Source organism: Pygocentrus nattereri, chromosome 20 (assembly GCF_015220715.1).
Source record: "Pygocentrus nattereri isolate fPygNat1 chromosome 20, fPygNat1.pri, whole genome shotgun sequence".
NCBI classification, from domain to species: domain Eukaryota; kingdom Metazoa; phylum Chordata; class Actinopteri; order Characiformes; family Serrasalmidae; genus Pygocentrus; species Pygocentrus nattereri.
In genome coordinates, this window is record NC_051230.1 from 19,194,529 (window position 1) to 19,213,454 (window position 18,926).

The following is an 18,926-nucleotide window of genomic DNA, read 5'->3' on the forward strand; positions in this document are numbered from 1 at the left end:
TTTTTATTGCAACAAAGATTTTTTTTGTTTGTTTGTTTAGGTAAAGATGATATGTTAGATATTATATTTTATATTAAGACTTTAATTAATTATTTAAGAATTTAATTAATTTTTTCTTTTAAAAAATGGATTGATTATTTGATGATGCATTTATTCCTTGGCCTGTTGCTTTTGTCTGGTAGCAGTTATTTAATTTGTAATTCCTTTATTTCCCAGTTGTTAGCTTTCACAATTGTATTTCTATTATAACCAAAATAGCTTTGGATTGGTTACATTTTCTTCAGTTGCTTTGAGTGCATTGCATGTAAGTAAGGGAAAACAGAAAAAACATTTTTTGAGACATGCCATCGGTCTTACGAATATAGCTAAAGTTCTAACAAGTGACTTCCTTTTACAGCACTTATGAAGAACAATTGAGTTTGAATTTGAGCTGGAGCTGTGTCTGGCATCAGTTGGGAGCTACAATATAGCTAATCAACCAGTTTACATACAATGAACTAAATCATTAGTCATGATCCCTTATCACAATTAATATGGTCAGCTAAAATTTCCATGATTGTGACAGGCCCATGTACTTTGAAAGAGTACAACATTTGAACTATTTAGACAAGGATCCAGTTCAGGCTGGCCAAAGCACAGTTCTGCACACTGCTTCATTAAACACACCTGATTCAGCTCGTCAGCTGATTAGCAAGGCCTTCAAGAAATGGGATGAGGGTAAATGCTTCTCTTCGCCTCCCAAAAGATCCCCAGTTTGGCTTGCCTGATTTAGATGATGCTGACTACTGTACTAAAACATCTCTATTTATTAATTTTACTCCACTGCCAATCCTACAGAAATGTTTAATTTCCCTGTAATGCTAATCCAGTTGGACCTATTCCCAGTTTCTGAGGAATCTCTAAAGTGGACACTGGATACTGCAATAGTTATTTGAGTAGCAACACTACACAAGAACAACCTCTGAAATCTAAAAGCACTGGAGTGTTTTGGAGTTGGATCTAATTGACAATGGCCTGTTTTCTAACATTCCTCTTTGTGGCCTTATTGATTGAAACGCATCATTAAAACTCACGATGTGATATAATGAATACGCTCCACCATGTGCTGTAAAGGTTTACTACACACCTTTGTCCCTTATATTTCCATTAGATATGTTATCTGTGTTGAGAAGCTGGAGTGAATGGAGAGCCTTAGTGCTTTAGTGTCACGGTTGCTTTTCTGAGCATGGGTGACGTCAGCCTGGCACCAGGTGAAAATGCGCTTCAAATTCCCAGGGAGTGTAAACGTGTTCAAATGACCTGAAGACAAACACATTCTCCTAGACACCTGAGAACAGGTCCCATTGGGATAAAACCATAGAGATTGAGTTTAATGTTTGTGGAAATTGAGAAAGTAACTTGCAAATATATTGTGTGGTTTGTGGCAATGTACATGCTACAGAAGCAGTTCTGGCTCTGGCTTCAGTTCTGCTGTGTAGGTTTGTCATGAAACCAGAATTTTTCGTAACCGTATTGATACCTAGTATAGAATCACAATGTTCAATACCAAAATGTTACTCTAATAAAACACTTGTCATTGTCTACCAAACATTCAGTGAACACCGTGTGCATATTGCATATTTCCCAGGGCCCAAGCAACATTTTACATTTTGGCCACTAAAAAATACAGAGCCAGTGGTTTGAGTGGCCACTTATCTTGGAGATTTTTTTCCTGTTTCATAAAACCTCGAGAGCAAGTGAATTTGTACATGTTTAGAAATATCTGCCACTAATTAAAAAAATTATAAGAATAATTTTGGTCCTCACCCAAAATTGAAAGCCTGTTTGGACATGGGACTAACATATTCCTATTCGTTGATTTCACTGGAATAATGGAAAAATGGAGTAGGTGGGTAATCATAGCAAAAAGAAACATATGACTGGGTTTGGGTGTTGAGGTTAGCTTCACTTTTAATACTATAGAATACAGGATAACAAACATGTTCATCATATCTTTTTTTTTTAACATGAAACAAGTGCTGTCCCCGATTCTAAATCAAGTATATTTCTTCTGTCTTCCACTTTGATCTGAACCCTAAAAACATCTCAATCTCTCTGTGTCTGTCTTTTTCACTCACATTTTGCTTTCCTGTTGTGTGTTTTTTTTTTTTTTGTCCATTTCTCCAATTATTCTCTTGAACAAGCAAGACAGCTGCACAAAATTGAAGCTTGTCTTTCTATACAAGCAGTTTCTGCTCTCTCAACAGCTTTAAGCAGTCTTGACAGCTGTCTGATCTCTGGAAAAAATTGCTGCAGTTCTTGCCAAACTTTGTACTCTTTCACTGTTGATCAGTTTTCTTATTTCTCCTCTACCATTTCAATAAACTTAATAGCGTTATGGAATACGTACTGATGAGGCAGATTTGAGTTCCATTAGTCTTGGTGTAAGATGCCAGCCACAGATCTCACATAATTGACTCTCACTGCATGTAGCTTAAATTTCCACTGTCCCCATTTGGGCTGCAGGTACTACAGCCAAGGCCTGGGAGTTCCCATTACTGATCTGTGCAATCACGACATAAAAGTGCAGTTGAATTAACAGTATGTTTTCATGTGCTGATCATTCATGGCTTGGATTATTGTGGAATTGAGGCCAAAGATTAGGAGAGGATGGTTATCTTCTGCCCTCCAGCTGCTTTCAGATCCATTATTCCCAGTGACCCCAGTCAGGTTCAGCAGAAGTGATGTGCTCTCATTGCCTGTTTGTGCAAAGTAGCCCTGGGAGCTGGACTGAGGTCAGCATGGGACTAATCAGAGCCTCTATGTGGAACTTTTTTCAAGCAGGTGTCTGTAGGCACTGCACGATGGCTGGACATTGTGAGTCAGCTGTCAGCTGCTTTTGGAGTTTTTGTAGTCTGCAATCTAGGCACAAGGTTAAAAATTTCCTGTTTAAAAAAAACATTTATTTCTGTCTTTTCCTGAAGGATGGAAGAATCTTAGACATAAGTGTTGTTGAATTGTTCATGAATGAGTTGGTATATGGCAGTTCATAGTTCATTTATACCTTTTTAGAAATGTTTAATGTGCTAAAAAATTAGCAAAAAAAACATGAATTGTTTCTAGTCATTTCTTTCCATATCACTCGGCAGCAGGCATTTATGTGCATCTCTGTAGGTGTTCTGTGACCAGACATACTGCAAGGCACTGTGAGCTGAATCTCAGGTGAGCTGCAGCAGTCCTCTGAATTCTAATGAGCTGGGGAGATGAGGGGAAAATTGCAAGAGAACCTACAAAGGGAATACCACGATTCAAAAGGGGAGAATACAAGATTCTGCTCTTTCACATTAGATGGGGGCATCTGAGCAAGCTTTTGTTCATTACTGCTTATCTTGACCCCTCCCCCCAAACACACACGCTTCTAATACAACTGTTATTACCATAGCATCACATTGAGCTGCTGCTGGGGATTTGAAAGAATGACATTTAAATTGTGTATAAAGGGCAAGCTGGGGCAGAGGTAGCCCAGACATTGTAAGTCTCTGAGGATCTGTATTCATAGCGCCCAGCTCAGCATCTTTCAGAGAAAAACCAGGTGACAGGCTGCGTCAGCGTTGGTTATGCCACCAAGACTGAGAGCAAGAAACAGACAGAGTTTCTGTTGTTAGCTGGAGGTTCTTTAGTTTTGCCCTCTTCACTATATGCTCATTCGCTTTCTGTTGCTTGTTTTTGTCCTCCCTCTCATAACACATTTTCACACAATAAGCCCTTCCTTTCATGAAGGTAAAACTACTAATCGTAACTGTCCATCTTGATAATCTACATTTCTTGCAAAAAGCTAGGGGAGGGAAAGCGTTCTACAGAGGCAGCAATTGTGTTACTTTTCTCAAAGCTTGCACATAAGCTGCTTGAGTAACTGAAAAAAATGAAACGTACAATGGACACCCACGTTGCACTATGTTAAACGCAGCCCGAACAGCAATGTAGTAATGCTCAGCTCAGTTAACTAAATTAGTCAGCCACATTCCTGCCCTGAATGACTTTATAATATGTATGGTTTATGCAATGCTTGTAACCTGCCAGATCATTTCTATCAGTACTGGATTAGTTACCCAATCCTCTGTAATAAAAGCTATCAGGAGACTGTTGCAATAAAGCCATAAATGCCTTAGCTCCTGTAGCATGGGATAAAAACACACACAAACTCATCAACTCATCAACAAGGGTCCCTAATAAACCGCCCCCCACCCACTTGTGTTGTGTAATGCAAATCTGTGTCTTAGTTTTGAAGCATGAGGAGCTGCTCGAGGAGGCCTTCAATAAGTACACGGAAAACAACGCAGCAAAAGGGGAACAGAGGCCATTCACATCCCTCCTTCTACCCTCCCCCCACAGCCCTGCTCAGATTTCCCTCTCAAACAAAGTGGGCAAAAGTTGGAAGCCCCATCCCTAAAAAGTAACAAAGGACAACATGATTCCTGCATTGGCATGTCTGGCAGTTAAAATCTCTGCTTGGTACTCTCCCTTTCTTTAAAAGAGGAGCCTAAAAGCTGAATCATTTGTTTGAAAATCCTAATTAAATCATTAATGTTGGTTGGATGTTTTGCCTGGTCCAGTTTATTCAGGAGTAACTCTGAGTCGGAGCATGTGTTTCTTCCGAGGATCCCACGGGTATCATTAGTGAGAGGGATTTTCTGTTCGTGTATGTCTGAAGAATATCCGGCAGCTAGCGCTCTGTGTTGGAGGGCGAAAAGCCCTCTCTTGTTAGTGAAGCAGGAGGATGTTATCAGCCATAATTCTGTCACTTCAGTTAGTCAGCAAAGGCCCTTAAGTTCAGCAAGCTGGGCTGGGCCGCCTCTGCAGGGAAACGCTCTAATTTGAACCACCGCCAGCAAGTCCTGCCTGTTAGCATCTGTGAGCGGCTGCTGTTATTATCGTCTAGCCTCTGTTCGCTTCAGTATTGCTCAACGCTTTTACATGCTGCATTACATAATTAAGCAACACTTCAGTGTTTCGTAATGTTGAATTCAACAGCTTTTGAAAGGGCCATAATTTACAAGTTGGGTTATGATTCAGATTGAGTTTTTTCAGTGTTTTTGTTAAATAATTTTAAAATTAATATTAGTGACACTAGTGGTTTATGTAGAATTTTGAACTGAAAATATACCACAAGTTTATTACACATTTCAATTACCCAGTCCTTGCAAGCTTGAGCCCCTAGAACTGAAGCTTCAGAACCTTAGTGGAGCTTTGATTTTTGCTGCATTAATGCTCAGATTTGCACTGAGCCTACACAGGATTATACAACGCTATGATACATTGTTCCTTTTGATTGCAACCCAAAGTCGTATATGTTGCACAAATCTGCTGTGTAATTCTTTCAACTATTACCACTTCACTGATGGCATTTCCTGGGTGTAGTTTCCAGATCCACCTATGGGTTAGACGACCAAGACAAGAAAATACTTCCTGCTTGTTGGGGTTGCTGCAGTACATTTACAGAACCTGTTGGGAGCTTTTCAAGTGGAATGCCCTGCCTCTCACAGGCTGAAGAGTAAGATCATTATATGCAATCCTCATGAAAAGGCTTAGAATGATATGATATAATGGCCTACAAAGAAGTCTAACTAAGCTCATACTGGTCTGCATTTTTATTCTGTTGTAAGTCAAGGTTGCACCCGCTGACTGAGATCTGTATACTGCACAGGAATCCTGTTTCAGCATACTGAGATCCCAAGGTCTGACCAAATGGAGGCATATTTGTAAAATAATTTTATAGAATTGTAGACCAACAAGGAGGAAGACGAGTCTAACACTAGGAGACCCATTGACTCTGGATGGGTGCCATCTCAGGCTCAGCTTGACAATAATGTGCTTGTAGCTTGTACAAAACCACCGCAGTGCCCAGACTGAAGAGCACTTCCCCTAGCCAAGTCATTGAATATAAGCTGTGATTAACGAGCCACTTCATCACCATGGTGCTCCAGATAGGAGCACAAGAGTCTTGCTACATTGACATCTTGATACTCACATCTTCCATTCGGAGCAGATGCGGACTGCTCCTGAAAGGGTGCAGCTTCCTTAACAGGCTGACTTGCATGAGGGGAAGACAGCGTTGTCTTCTTTGTCTGGTGTTTGCTTGGCTGTTGGTGTTGCTGTTCACAATTCATGGTGGACTGCGGCACTCCACAGGGGTTGTCAGTGATGAGCAAGGTGGAGTGAATTGAGAAAGCAGCCCCCCCTTCCTCAGTTCCACACCCCCACCCTACCCCACCAGCCTCAACACCATCATGGAAACTGGCACAGCTGACAACCTGTGATCCTCTCATTTAGGGGTGTCACCGACAAAAGCATTTACCCATGCTCTGTTGCCAAAAGCCATGTTGGGAGGGGCTCACGGTGGATGGAGGGTTTTTTAATGCTCATCAGTGTGATTGCTAAGCAATAGCTCTGCAACCTGAATGCAGCTAGGTCTTGGATGCATAATTTGATTATGTAATCTCAAAAACAGTAATGGCTGGATGTGGGAATATGAGTCCAGGCTTCAGTATGGGTTTCTCCTTTACCATATCTCTTGGGCCTCTTCCAGAAATGGTTGATGTGCAGGCTTGTCTTCTTCGTCAGAACCTCCAAAGGCTGAGATAAAATTCAAATGTGCTGTCTCTATCTGCTGTGGGGCCTGCTTGGTGCCTGGGCGACAATAGGTTAGGCTTGAAATGAATGGAAGTCATTAACATGAGAAAGCTCTGCTGCAAGGACAGTCTTCCTTCCCGACATTGTTCAGAGATGTTTCTTTTCCAATGGCAATTGTTACTTCCGCAGACCTTTTATTTGGTGACCTTGCTGCAGCTGTTCAGTGCAGCTTTACTGTCTGTGTTGGGGGGTGGGGTGGAAACTACACTATGCATTATTCAGTTTAAATGTCTACCTATATCTTGGCCTAAGATACTACAGTACTATATTGTGAAATTGTTACAGCATTGTGTAGTCAATGTGTCAACTAAGTATAGACTTTTCACTGCCCAACCGAGAAATACTGAGAGGAACCTATACTCAAAAGCAGAACCTGTCCTCATCTGATTAACCAGATGTATAAACAATGATATTTATTTGCTGTTGCTACATTAGTCACAAAGTGAACTGATACTTAATATTTTAGATCTAAAAAGAGCAATAAACAATCCTTAGCATAAAGCAAAACCAGAAAGACCAACAGATCACAACTAGCAATAATGGTTTTTCCACAGATATAGCTTTATACTTTTTGTTTTGGAATACATATTTACAGTAGGCTTGATCTGCTTTGCAGTATTTTTGGGAATCTCTGATAGATTCTATGGCCACGAAGTTGGATGATTTAAATACACCCCCCCCCCCCAAAAAAAATGTCATAGACTTTCAGAGCAAATCAATATTGCATGTGAGATTTTGCATCAAGTTTAATTTGCAAAATGAATTACCTTCATGGACCAGTAATATGACTGTGTTGACCCCTGAAGGAGCAGTGCTTTATGTAACAGCACTGAAGAATGAAAGGATGTGCTAGTTTTTGCAATGTCTGTACACACTGTTTGTATATTTCTTCCTAATTGGTTAAAAATTGACACACAAAAAGAGTCACCATCACATACAATGCCCTCCACAAATATTGCCACCCCCGGTAATCATGAGCAAAAAAGCTATAAAAAATATTCTTAATCACTTTTTTCTTTTTGGACAAAAATTTTACATTTATTTAAGGTGTAATTAAAGAAACTAAATCTTGTCCAAAAAAAAAAGTTAAATCTGTGTGCCACAATTGTTGGCACTCCTAAAAAATCTCATATGTAACTGAAGTATATTCCTATTCATAGTTTAAGTACACCTAAGTAATTAGGAGCATTTAAATGGTCAGCCATGACTTCCTGATTCACTGGGGAATATATATGAGATGAAACACAGGCCAAATACTCTGTCATCATGTTATGAGAAAGACCAGAGAAAACAGGAGTGCTGTAGGACAAAGGGTTGTTGTGCTGCGCTTATCAGAAAATGCATACAATAAAATAGCTAAACTGAAAATGCCCGTTTCCACTATCGGGGCATTAATTAAGACGCTTCAAACAACTCGATGTTAAGAATCTCCTGGGAAGAGGACATATGTCTAGACTGACCACATACACAGTGAGGAGGATGGTTTGAGTAGACAAAAAATCTTCAAAGATCACAGATGGGGAATTGCAGACATTAGTTAGGACTTAGGGTCATAATATCTCCCAAATCGCAATCAAATAGTTTTCTCTCTTATGGGAATCTCTTAAAGCTTATTTGCGTGGGCAAATTATCTCATACACAGCACATTTAAACAGATCACAAACTCAAGCTACAAGATTTAATGACAAAAATTGCAGACTTAGACTTAATTCGGTTAACCCAACACCTGCATTGCTGAAACGCCAACTGGAGCTACAGGCTGAAGCTAATCTTATTACGTTATTGTTACGTACACTCAGTAACTACTATGAGCACGGGGATAAACCGTCTAGACTTTTGGCCCATCAGTTAAAAAGACAGACTGCATCGCGTTTAATTCCTCAAATTAAGGACTCTGCGGGTGTATTATATTCTGATTCACTGTCTATTAACGCTGCTTTTAAATCATTTTATTTGCGACTCTACCAATCTGAATCAAAATCAGACGACATTGAGAAGTCTCAATTTTTTTTGAAGAATTAGTGTTTCCCTCTGTAAATCCCTCTACCACAAAGGAACTTGATGCATCACTACGTTTAGAAGAAATTGCTGCTTCAATTAATGCAATGCAAACCAACAAGGCACCTGGTCTGGACGGATTCCTGGTTGAATTCTTTAAAAAATTTCAAGTTAAACTGGCCCCGCTTCTCTCAGCAGTTTATAATGAATCCCTGCTGTCTTGGACCTTACCCCAACTCTCACGGAGGTGTCCATTTCCCTTCTCTTAAAGAAGGATAAAGACCCCACTTCCTGCGCCTCATACAGACCTATATCTCTCCTAAATGTAGATTTGAAAGTTGAAATGTAGATGTGAAAAAAGCATTGGCTCTGCGGCTCAAATATTCTCCCAGATATTTCACAAGATCAAAATGGTTTTGTTAAAGGGGGTCATCTTTTTTTTTAATCTTTTTTTTTTTTTTTAAATGTCTTTTAAATGCAATTTTTACAAAACATTCCTCCTCTGCTCCTGAAATCGTAGTTTCACTGGATGCAGAGAAAGCCTTTGATTGAGTCGAATGGAACTACCTTATTTTCAACTTTGCACAAGTTTGGGTTTGGGAACAAATTTATCTCTTGGATAAAATTGTTATGTACCCCCCCCCCACCCCACCCCCGTGCTAGTGTCCACACTAATAATATCCGCTCTGACTATTTCTTGTTGTCGCGTGGGACTAGACAAGGATGCCCTTTGTCCCCTTTATTGTTCGCAATTGCTATAGAACTTTTGTCGATTGCCTTGAAATCTCTTCCATCTTTCCAGGGGATCTCTCGCGTGGGTATCGAGTTGAAATTATCATTATACGCCGACGACTTGTTACTATACATGACTGATCCAGCGAACTATCTTCCTCCAATTCTTTCTCTTTTGAAGAGGTTTGGTTCGTTTTCAGGTTATAAAGTGAACGTACAGAAAAGTGAATGTTTCCCAGTGAATTCACTTGCATTATCACTCAATCAGTCCCTTTCAATTTGCTTCGACTGGGTTCAAATATTTAGGGATTCATGTATCTCAAACTTTTTCCTCTCTCATTCTAATTTTTCTTCTTTAATGAATAAATTTAAACAGGATTTACAGAGAGGGAAATCTCTTCCTCTATCATTGATCGCTAGAGTAAATTTTATAAAAATGAATGTTATCCCCAAATTTCTTTTCTTATTTCAAACTGTTCCTTTATTTTTGCCAAAAAAGTTCTTTAAGAATCTGGATCAGCTTATTACCTCCTTTATATGGGATAGGAAGGTTCCTAGAGTGAGAAAATCACTATTACAAAGATTTAAATTTGATGGGGGCTGGCCTTTCCTAATTTCTTGTTCTATTACTGGTCAGCGCACATTCAACAGTCCTTTTGTTGGCTTCAATCTCTGGAATTGCTGTGGTGTAGATTAGAGACTTGGTCTTGTTCTCCATCCTCTCCGCTTGCACTTCTCACTTCTTCCTTACCACTCAACCTGGCAAATTGTACATACAATCCGTTAGCGCGGTCTACCCTGCGAATCTGGTCTCAATTTAGCCGTCATTTTAAGCTCACGTCTCCTTCTTTATCAATGCCTATATTGGAAAATCATCCATTCCCCCTGCTTTGACTGACACAGCTTTTAATATATGGCATGAGAGAGGTATCAGATCTTGTCGTGACCTTTATAAGGATGTTACTTTTTACAGTTTTGCTCAATTAGCTGCAGATTTTAATTTTACCCCTATCTCATTTGTTTAGATATTTACAACTCCGACATAGTGTCTCTTCCCTTCTTCTAAATTATACATGTCCTCCCACCAAATCAGACCTTTTTACTTGGAACCCCTTTCAGAAGTCTATAATATCTAAGATTTACTTGCATATCATGGCTTTAGATCAACACTCTCTTACTAAAATTAAAAGTGCTTGGGAACATGAGCTAGGTACTACTTTCACAGAGCAATGGTGGGCCAACGCCATAAACAAAGTACGTTCAAGTTCGTTTTGTGCAGGACTTCAGTTGATGTCTGAAGTCCCAGCTATCCAGATTTTATTCGAATGCTGTCAATGATCAATGTGATAAATGTGATGCTACTCCATGTAACTTAAGTCACATTTTTTTTGTCCTTCTTTACGTAAATTTTGGTCTGAATTTTTTAAGATTATGACAAAGGTTTTAGGAAACCAGCAGAAATAAGAACCCTTTCATTGCAATATTTGGTTTTTCCACTGATTTCCACTTATTTAGCATTTACGTCTCAATTGGCAAGACGCCACATATTGCTACTACGGAAGTCTTAAAAACCCCCTTCCATTTCAATGTGGCTCCAGGATGTCATACATTTTCTTACTGTTGAAAAGATAAGGTCCAGCTTGAAAGGCAATACTGCAACATTTTATTCCAAATGGAATCTTTTTTATATTTTAATTCACTTCAGGTTGTGCCAGCTGACTGAGGGGATTTATTTATTATTATTTATTTATTTATTTTATTTTTGTATTTATTTATTCATTTCTTTTAAATCTAATTGAAATGTATATTTTTTCTGTCATCATGATTATGCAATTTCTAGTTATAATTTGTGTTGAGAGTACATCTCTGTGGAAAATAATAAAAAGAAGTTTTTGAATGTGTGGAACTACTGGACATTTCTGTTTTGCTTTTATTCCTCAATAAAAAGAGAGAGGGGAGAATATATATATATATATATATATATATATATATATATATATATATATATATATATATATATATATATATATAAACAAACTCAAAACCTGACTGCCTCAGCTCAGAAGCTTAAACTGGGCCATAGTTTTGGAACTTCTAGCTGTACAATGATCTAAAACACACCTCAAAATCAACAAAAATGGTTCACTGACCACAGAATTAAGATTTTGCCCTTGCCACCCCAGTCCCCTAACCAAAAATCCATTAAAAAACCCATAGGATAAGCTGAGGAGGAGAGTCCAGAGTGTGAGAAATGGAGAAATGGTCTGAGATCCTTTGCTATGTGTTCTCCAGTCTCATTGAGCATTATAGGAAAAGACTCAGAGGTGCGACCTTTATGAAGGGAAGCTGCACAAAGTAAAATACTTATTTGCTGATAAGATTTAGATTATTCCAGTCATTGTACATAAAAAAAAGCTAGGTTTGTTTAATACGTTGAATGAAGGATCAAAAGGAAAGGCAATAAGGAATCTTTTTACCGCCTGTTTTGCTCATGTTTACCTGAGGTGCCAGTGTTTCTGCAGGGCACTGTACAGTCACTTGAGAGGCTGTATTAGAGGTTAAAAAGAAGCACTTTATAGGCTGTTGATTAAATATATAGGCAGAACTGCCAGACCATGCTGAGAACAAAGTTAATATCCATGTTTTGATCCAAACAAGCAGGTTTTTGTTCTCTGTGGCAAAGAAATCCCATCCAGACTGTGTGCTGATGATGATTTACAGATGGCTAGCTGTATTAAACAGTAATAAAAATAGCAGAAAAGGTAAGATCTAGGCACTACAGGTCAGGGCATTCTCTGTGTCCTTGTTTTTGCACTTGGTTTACTGATGCTGAAAAGGAGTCATTGTCAGTATAGAAAATGTAAGCGTAATACCCCCAAAAAAGCTCTAAACATTTATAGATGGACATGGTATTGGATTGATTTGTAGTCTTTCTATTTTATCTACTGACCCTAGATCAGGTTACAGGGTCCACTGGTGGAGCCCAACCTTCAAACGGAGAAGTAAGCCATTAGTACCCTTTTGGTCTAGTGTGACGGATTAGCAACATGGCTGTTTTTTTACATGATGTTCCCTCAGCTTGAGTTATTGGCAACACTGCTGCGTCTTGGATGTTGTTCAGGACCTGCGTCGTGACTCAAAAGAGCTGGAATATGAACGTTAGAATAGCAGCATGCAGTGCTTCGCTACAAGAACATGGCATAAAGGCGCAGAACTGGACCTTAAGAGTTTTAGAGCCCTTTTTCGATAGGACAGTCTCTGCAGTCATCACTGTAATCCCAGCCCTGCCTGAATGTTATTCATTATAGTCATGCATAAGTATTGTGGTATTGGTAAAATTTCCATCCCTTTTTACAGCCCTTGGTGATCTATGTAGGAGTAGATGCTGTAATCCTGATTGGCTCATGCACAGATTTTAATATTATAGAATATATACATATATAGCTATACTCATTTGTGTGTGAGACCTTTTTTTAACCATAGGAAGCCCTGTGGTGATCGTTGCCATTTTTTTAAGCATGACTGCATTCTTGCTTTTCTTTTCCAGTGGTCAGTTTGCCGTGGTGAGGAAATGCCGTAAGAAAAGCACATGCCACGAATATGCAGCCAAGTTCATCAAGAAGCGGCGAAGCAAGTCCAGCCGTCGTGGGGTCACCAAGGAGGACATAGAGAGAGAAGTGGGCATCCTGAAGGAGATCCAACACCCAAACGTCATCACTCTGCACGATGTGTTTGAGAACAAGAACGAGGTCATTCTCATCCTGGAGCTGTGAGTTCCTCAGGTTCTTTGCTGGGTTCTTTTCAATATGCAAATGAAGCCATTTAACCACACAGTTGATGAAACGGTTCATTTTTGTTATCATTAAAACTGACTAAATTAATGCACTTTGAGCATCAGCCAAAGTTTAGTAACAGTGTCAGAGCATGTTTTGTGCCCTATTGGTATGGTTTCATTTGTTTTACATAAGGTACTGGCGTTGATTGTTGACTGGCTACTTCTTGTTGTTGTTGTTGTTGTTGTTGTTGTTGTTGTTGTTGTTGTTGTTGATGATGATGTTGATGATGATGATGATGATGATGATGATGATGATGTTGTTGTTGTGCAAACAAAGTGTATAGTACTACTAACATATTTGAGGCTTTCAATAAAAGCTTGATTTCAGCGAAGGAAATGATTTGAGGATATTTTTTGGTATGTTTAGAATATTTTCATGTGATTTTGGTCACTATGATTATAATGTTAAAATTTCAAAATGCTTTATCTCTAAAATACAGTTCATTTATCATATGCTGTGCACAATTCCAGTTCCAGATGAGCACGTCTGGGAGGTTTTGATGAATCAAGATATTCATCATGTTATCTAACAAAAGTGAACTATTTTGGTCCAAATAGTACAGACGAATCATGAACCATCACGTTGTTTGCACATCACAATATAATTGCAGCTCTAGTACTTAATCCATATCATGCATCCCTGGTTTGAAGGGGTATTTAAGAGTACATTTGATAGACATTTGAAGCCAAATTAAGACAGAATTGGTAATTGCAATCTCTATTTCATTGTTGAGGAAAACAATTTATCTTTTTAATTTTTCCTTTTTTTTTTTTTAAGAACTTCATTTGTTACCAGTTGCTGTTTATTTCATGAGTAACAGAGCAATAGACATAGTGCAAAATCAAATGTTGTTACACTGACTAGCACTGAAGGTTAAGAATGATTTGCTTCGTCTGCTAAGTTAGTGGTTTGGAGGTTTAAGCTTTTGTTTTAACAATAAAGACCACTTGATTTGACTTATGTCAAAAATGTTGTGCTTAATATTTCATAATCAGTGTTAAAAATGTAGCCGTCTTCACAGTAGCCAAAAAATGTATTTTCCACCCGTTTTGGAGGGCGTCCTTCAAACAGACTGTGCAATTTTTCTTTAATAATGTTGATGGAATCTTTTTGAAGGAAGTAACTCCATAGTTGACATTTACAAATGTGGTTATTGTATTTAAAATGCTGGGTTTTTTATGTGGTGCACAATTTTTATAGAAGGGAAGAAGAAGAACGCTATAGTTGTCATTTTTATCTCTGCACAGCGATCTTTGTGGAATAGTTTTCATGCCAGTGGTTCTTACCCCTCCCTTTTCACTCCTCGTTGCTCACAAGCACCTCAAACCAGTCAAAACATTTCACACACAAAAGGCCAACAGTGTCCTAGTTAATTTGATAACCACTTTGCACAAAAACTGATTTATTTGATTGCATTGTATAAAAATATGAGCTGATTTCAGATGTTTCATATGTTCATTTAAAATATTTAGTGCAGTCAGGTTGCCAAAAAAACAATATTGATTCCAACCAGTTTGTAGCTTTTTTGAGGGGCAGTCAATGACAGTATATCAAGATAGGATTTTTCAAAAAAGGAACGATGAAAATAGAAATGAAACTGTTCTACTTCTGCAGCTGTAAGCGGTGTAAGTCACCCCTAATACACTCAAATCAGATGCTTTAACCTTAAGGCAAACACATCACAAGGCTGCCGTTGGTGGGCTGTAGTGTAACCAGTTCACAACTCGTTTGACCCGTTTGTGCAAGCACATGCATGCAGCCCATTATCAATGCATCAGAAGAAGAAAGAGGCTCATTCTTGTCTACTCCATGTAGACTGTTCTAGTACACAAAGATGAATGGCTAAATGGCAAAAACCCTTGACTGGGAAAGAAGAATTAATCTGTAGTAAACTGTGATAAAAATGACATTTGGAGACTTATTATGTATATAGGTCTATTTCCACAACAGGCTTTATGTCTTGCAGTCTCCTGTAGATCAGTATGTCAAAACAGTTTGACTGTGTAGTTGCTGTGTTGAAAGGTGTCTTAGAAAACCCTCAATGGAAAATCTCACAATAATGACTTGTTTTGTGGCGTCGAAGGACTTGTACTTTATGAGTAGCTTAATTTTATTTTCTACCATATGTGATGGCGGATTTGTAAGGAATTACCTCACTTCCCTACATGATGTTTTTGTGGTTTGGGTTTTTTTTTTCTTTTTGTTTTGTTTTGCCATATGAAGTTTAAATGTCTCAGGAATTATTGCAAAATTCCCAATCATGATAGAAGCCCCAAGACAGTCATGTACAGTATGTGACTGCACAAGACTTTTCCTGTTTTGCTGCACCGTACCATTTGATACTTCTCCCTTCAGAGGAGCTTGAGAACTTTTAATATGTAGCACTGCATGAGTTAATGTCTCTTAGCGTGAAGCCTCCGTGACAGCCTGCTAATTATGTGTAGATGTTTAAGATGTGGCTATCGGAATGCTGAACTACAACATTTTTGTGAGATTGGCACATAAAGATAAGACTTATGAACCAGACTTGAACTTAATTATTATGTCCATGAAATATCTTTTTTTTTTTTTTTTTTGTTGTTGTAAACCCTTAAAGCGAATGTCAGCGCTAAGCTGGCTCGGTTTGCCTCCCTGTAACTAGGGACTAGGGTGGGGAACTTTTTTTTTTTTTTTTTTGTGTGTGTGTTATTCCCCCACTGTAAGTGGGAACAGAAACCTATCTGGTCACAATTGTTTTTGCAACTGGGCGATCAGTGGCTGCACCAGCTCGACCTCTCCATTATCAGCCTGAATTATCATGTCACCACAACGCAGCTGTTCTGCTGCTTCCTCCTTCTAAATAAACACGCCAAGATCCTGTCAGCCCTCTCCCAGAGGCAATGATTAGAGCCCTGCCAGTGTTTCTATCTACCAAACCTACAGACCTGTTCCTGTTCACAGCAGTTAAAGGGAAAATAAAGTTTTGAAATATCAGCCACCGAAGCATTTTGGCTGAAAATGGTCAAAAGTGACACTGGTTTTCAGCCAAAAGTAGGGAAAAAGGCAGAAAAATGAAGTAGGACTGTAACAGAAAGTCAAAATCTAATACTTTGAGTAATTATTAGATTTTGACTTAAAAAAAATAATTTGAATGAGAATGAAAAGAAGAAACGGTGATTGATTTAAAAACTTGGATGTTCACTTTTTCACTGTTCACTTTTTTTTGCTGTATTTGTTGGCTATATATTGTAGACTACATACTGTAATAACTTTTAGTGAGTTTATTTTGTATAAACTGTGTTGTCAGCACAATTTTGCGTCTGCAATCTAACCCATGCGTGCAGTGAAACACCACAGTAGCAAAAACAGACTAGAGGGCACTGAGCACACTTGCCTGGGGTGGTGGGCAGCCCTATCCGCAGCGCCCGGAAGCAGTTGGGGGTCAGATGCCTTGCTCAAGTGCACTTCAGCCACATGCTATCAGCTCAGGTGATCGAGTCAGGTTCCCTAACCTCCAGCCCACAACTGCCCCTCCCCGGGTATTTTAGTGCAGGATGCTCACAGCAGACAATAAAACATGATGAGTTAATTGAGCAATGCTTATTTCTATCATGCAGCATTCTTCAGTATTGTGAAGATCAGTATCACAATAATGATTCACAAAAGATGTATTGTGCACCCATATTTTGTGTTTTAGTACAAGATAATTCATATCATTTCACATTGTAAGGCCCTCTTGCTTGTTTAAAAATCATATTTCTCTGCCTTGCTGTGGGTCATCTTGTGGAACTTCGCCCAATACTGCACTGCTGAGATTCCTGTTTAGAATCTTCTGTCTGTAGCTGGTTGTCAGATTTCCACCTTGGGCATGTTCCATGCAGCTTGGCAGTCAAACCACAGCTCAAACTGTTGATCCGTAAATGCTGACTTGTACCATCTCCATATTCAGATGGAATGCTGTCAGATTATACCTACAGGCTATTTAAGATATAGGCACTCTAAGATGGATTCTCTGCCTTTTCAAGTGGGGGTAGGCAATATGAAGATATGTTAATGTGATAGCTTACAGTTGAGTATATGATTTGTATCAACTGTATGTTTTATAAGCAAGGACATACAGGGTCAGAGATGTGAGGCACCAGAAAGCTATTTGAGTGCTACTAATGCTCCTTTGCTTTCAAAAAGACTGCATAGTAATAAGTATCTGATTAACCTCATCCAGCAGGCCCCCTAGTGGACTCGAATATTTTTAGTTAATGTAATCAAATAAAATATTTTTCCTCAAAACTGATCAGATTAACATCAGATTAATTGTGTTCCCCCCACACCTTTGGTAACATTTGGCAGGGCTGATTTGCTTGTATTTTTAAGACATTCCAACTGGATTTCAAACCTCAGTAAAATGAAATATAATACATATATATTATTAAAAATGTTTTGTGTTATATTTTTTCATATTGCCCACCCTAATTCTACCATGCCAATGCCAATTCCTTCCTGTGTTTTCCTTGCAGCGTGGCGGGAGGAGAACTGTTTGACTTCTTGGCCGAGAAGGAGTCTCTCAGTGAGGAGGAGGCCACAGAGTTCCTCAAGCAGATCCTGGATGGTGTCAACTACCTGCACTCCAAACAGATTGCCCACTTTGACCTGAAGGTACAGCGCTAGCTTGAGCTGTAGTAATATATTTGATTTTCATGCAAACTCCATGCTGAGGTGATCAGACAAGGCTTGGAGGAGCCACAGCAAATCAATACAAATGTTTTCAGCCACCTGCTGTTGTATGTGCAGGTTTCTCCCCAGTGATTCTGGCTTCAAGACTGGCAGTATAACAACCTCTTAGCTATCTAAGAGGGTGTAAACAAAGTCTGGGGACTTATCATCTTCAATTGTATAGAAATTAGGAATTCATTCCAGGATTATGTAATTGGCAGCAGCTTCCTGATCATCAAATTGTCTTCCTTTGAATGAAGAACAGGTTTTGTCAAAAAATATTGGAAGTTATTTTAAACCCAAAGCTGAAAAGCTGTTGGAGTGCTGAACTCACAGGAGGATAAATGTGTGGAGTTTTATTATTTCCATGCTAGAACATTTGTCAGATGATTCTTCAGTTTTGCAGTTTTTGCAGAGAAAGAAATCTAAACAGGCAAAATCTAAGCAGCTTTCTACTTTAAGGGGCATTCCTATGACCTAAAACTGTTCTATTCTCACTTCAATACCCAACATGCATTGTGCAAATACCTCATACAACCATTGCAAATCCTCTCAAGGCAATAAAGTAATGCACTAATTCAGATGTGATATTTAGCTTCCTTGCAGTAACGTAAGTTGTCTGGCTTCCTGACACATTAGCCAACTAGTGGGGGAAAAACCAAATTCCAGCCAGCCTGCCCTCAGAAATCCAGTTGCACTTTCAATATACACCATGAGATGAGGAGTTTTCCTAGGCTTCAAAAAATCTCACTCTAGAAACTGTTGTGGAACCACTGTAGGAAGTAGTTTACAACATGTGGTGATTTAATACATTTTTTTGTTTGTTTTTGGGCAGACATGCTTGACATATTAAGTTACTTTAATAAAAAAAATGCTTTTTAATCAGTACACATTGAGAAGCTACGTGTCCCCAGACTTTGGACAGGCCGTGTAAATATTGTTGAGTGATATTACCATATGTTAGATTGCTAAACCTAAGGGAGTGTGCCGTGTGACATAGTT

General features: G+C 38.8%; 1 protein-coding gene across 1 annotated transcript in view; it reads left to right on the plus strand.

The window, feature by feature from the left end:
• Positions 1-18,926, plus strand: part of dapk1 (death-associated protein kinase 1) — a 93,921-nt gene that overhangs the window by 18,709 nt on the left and 56,286 nt on the right. Inside the window, exons 2-3 of the mRNA XM_017695527.2 lie at positions 12,947-13,168; positions 17,729-17,867. Coding sequence (XP_017551016.1) covers positions 12,947-13,168; positions 17,729-17,867 — 361 coding nt within the window. The remainder of the gene's footprint in view (positions 1-12,946; positions 13,169-17,728; positions 17,868-18,926) is intronic.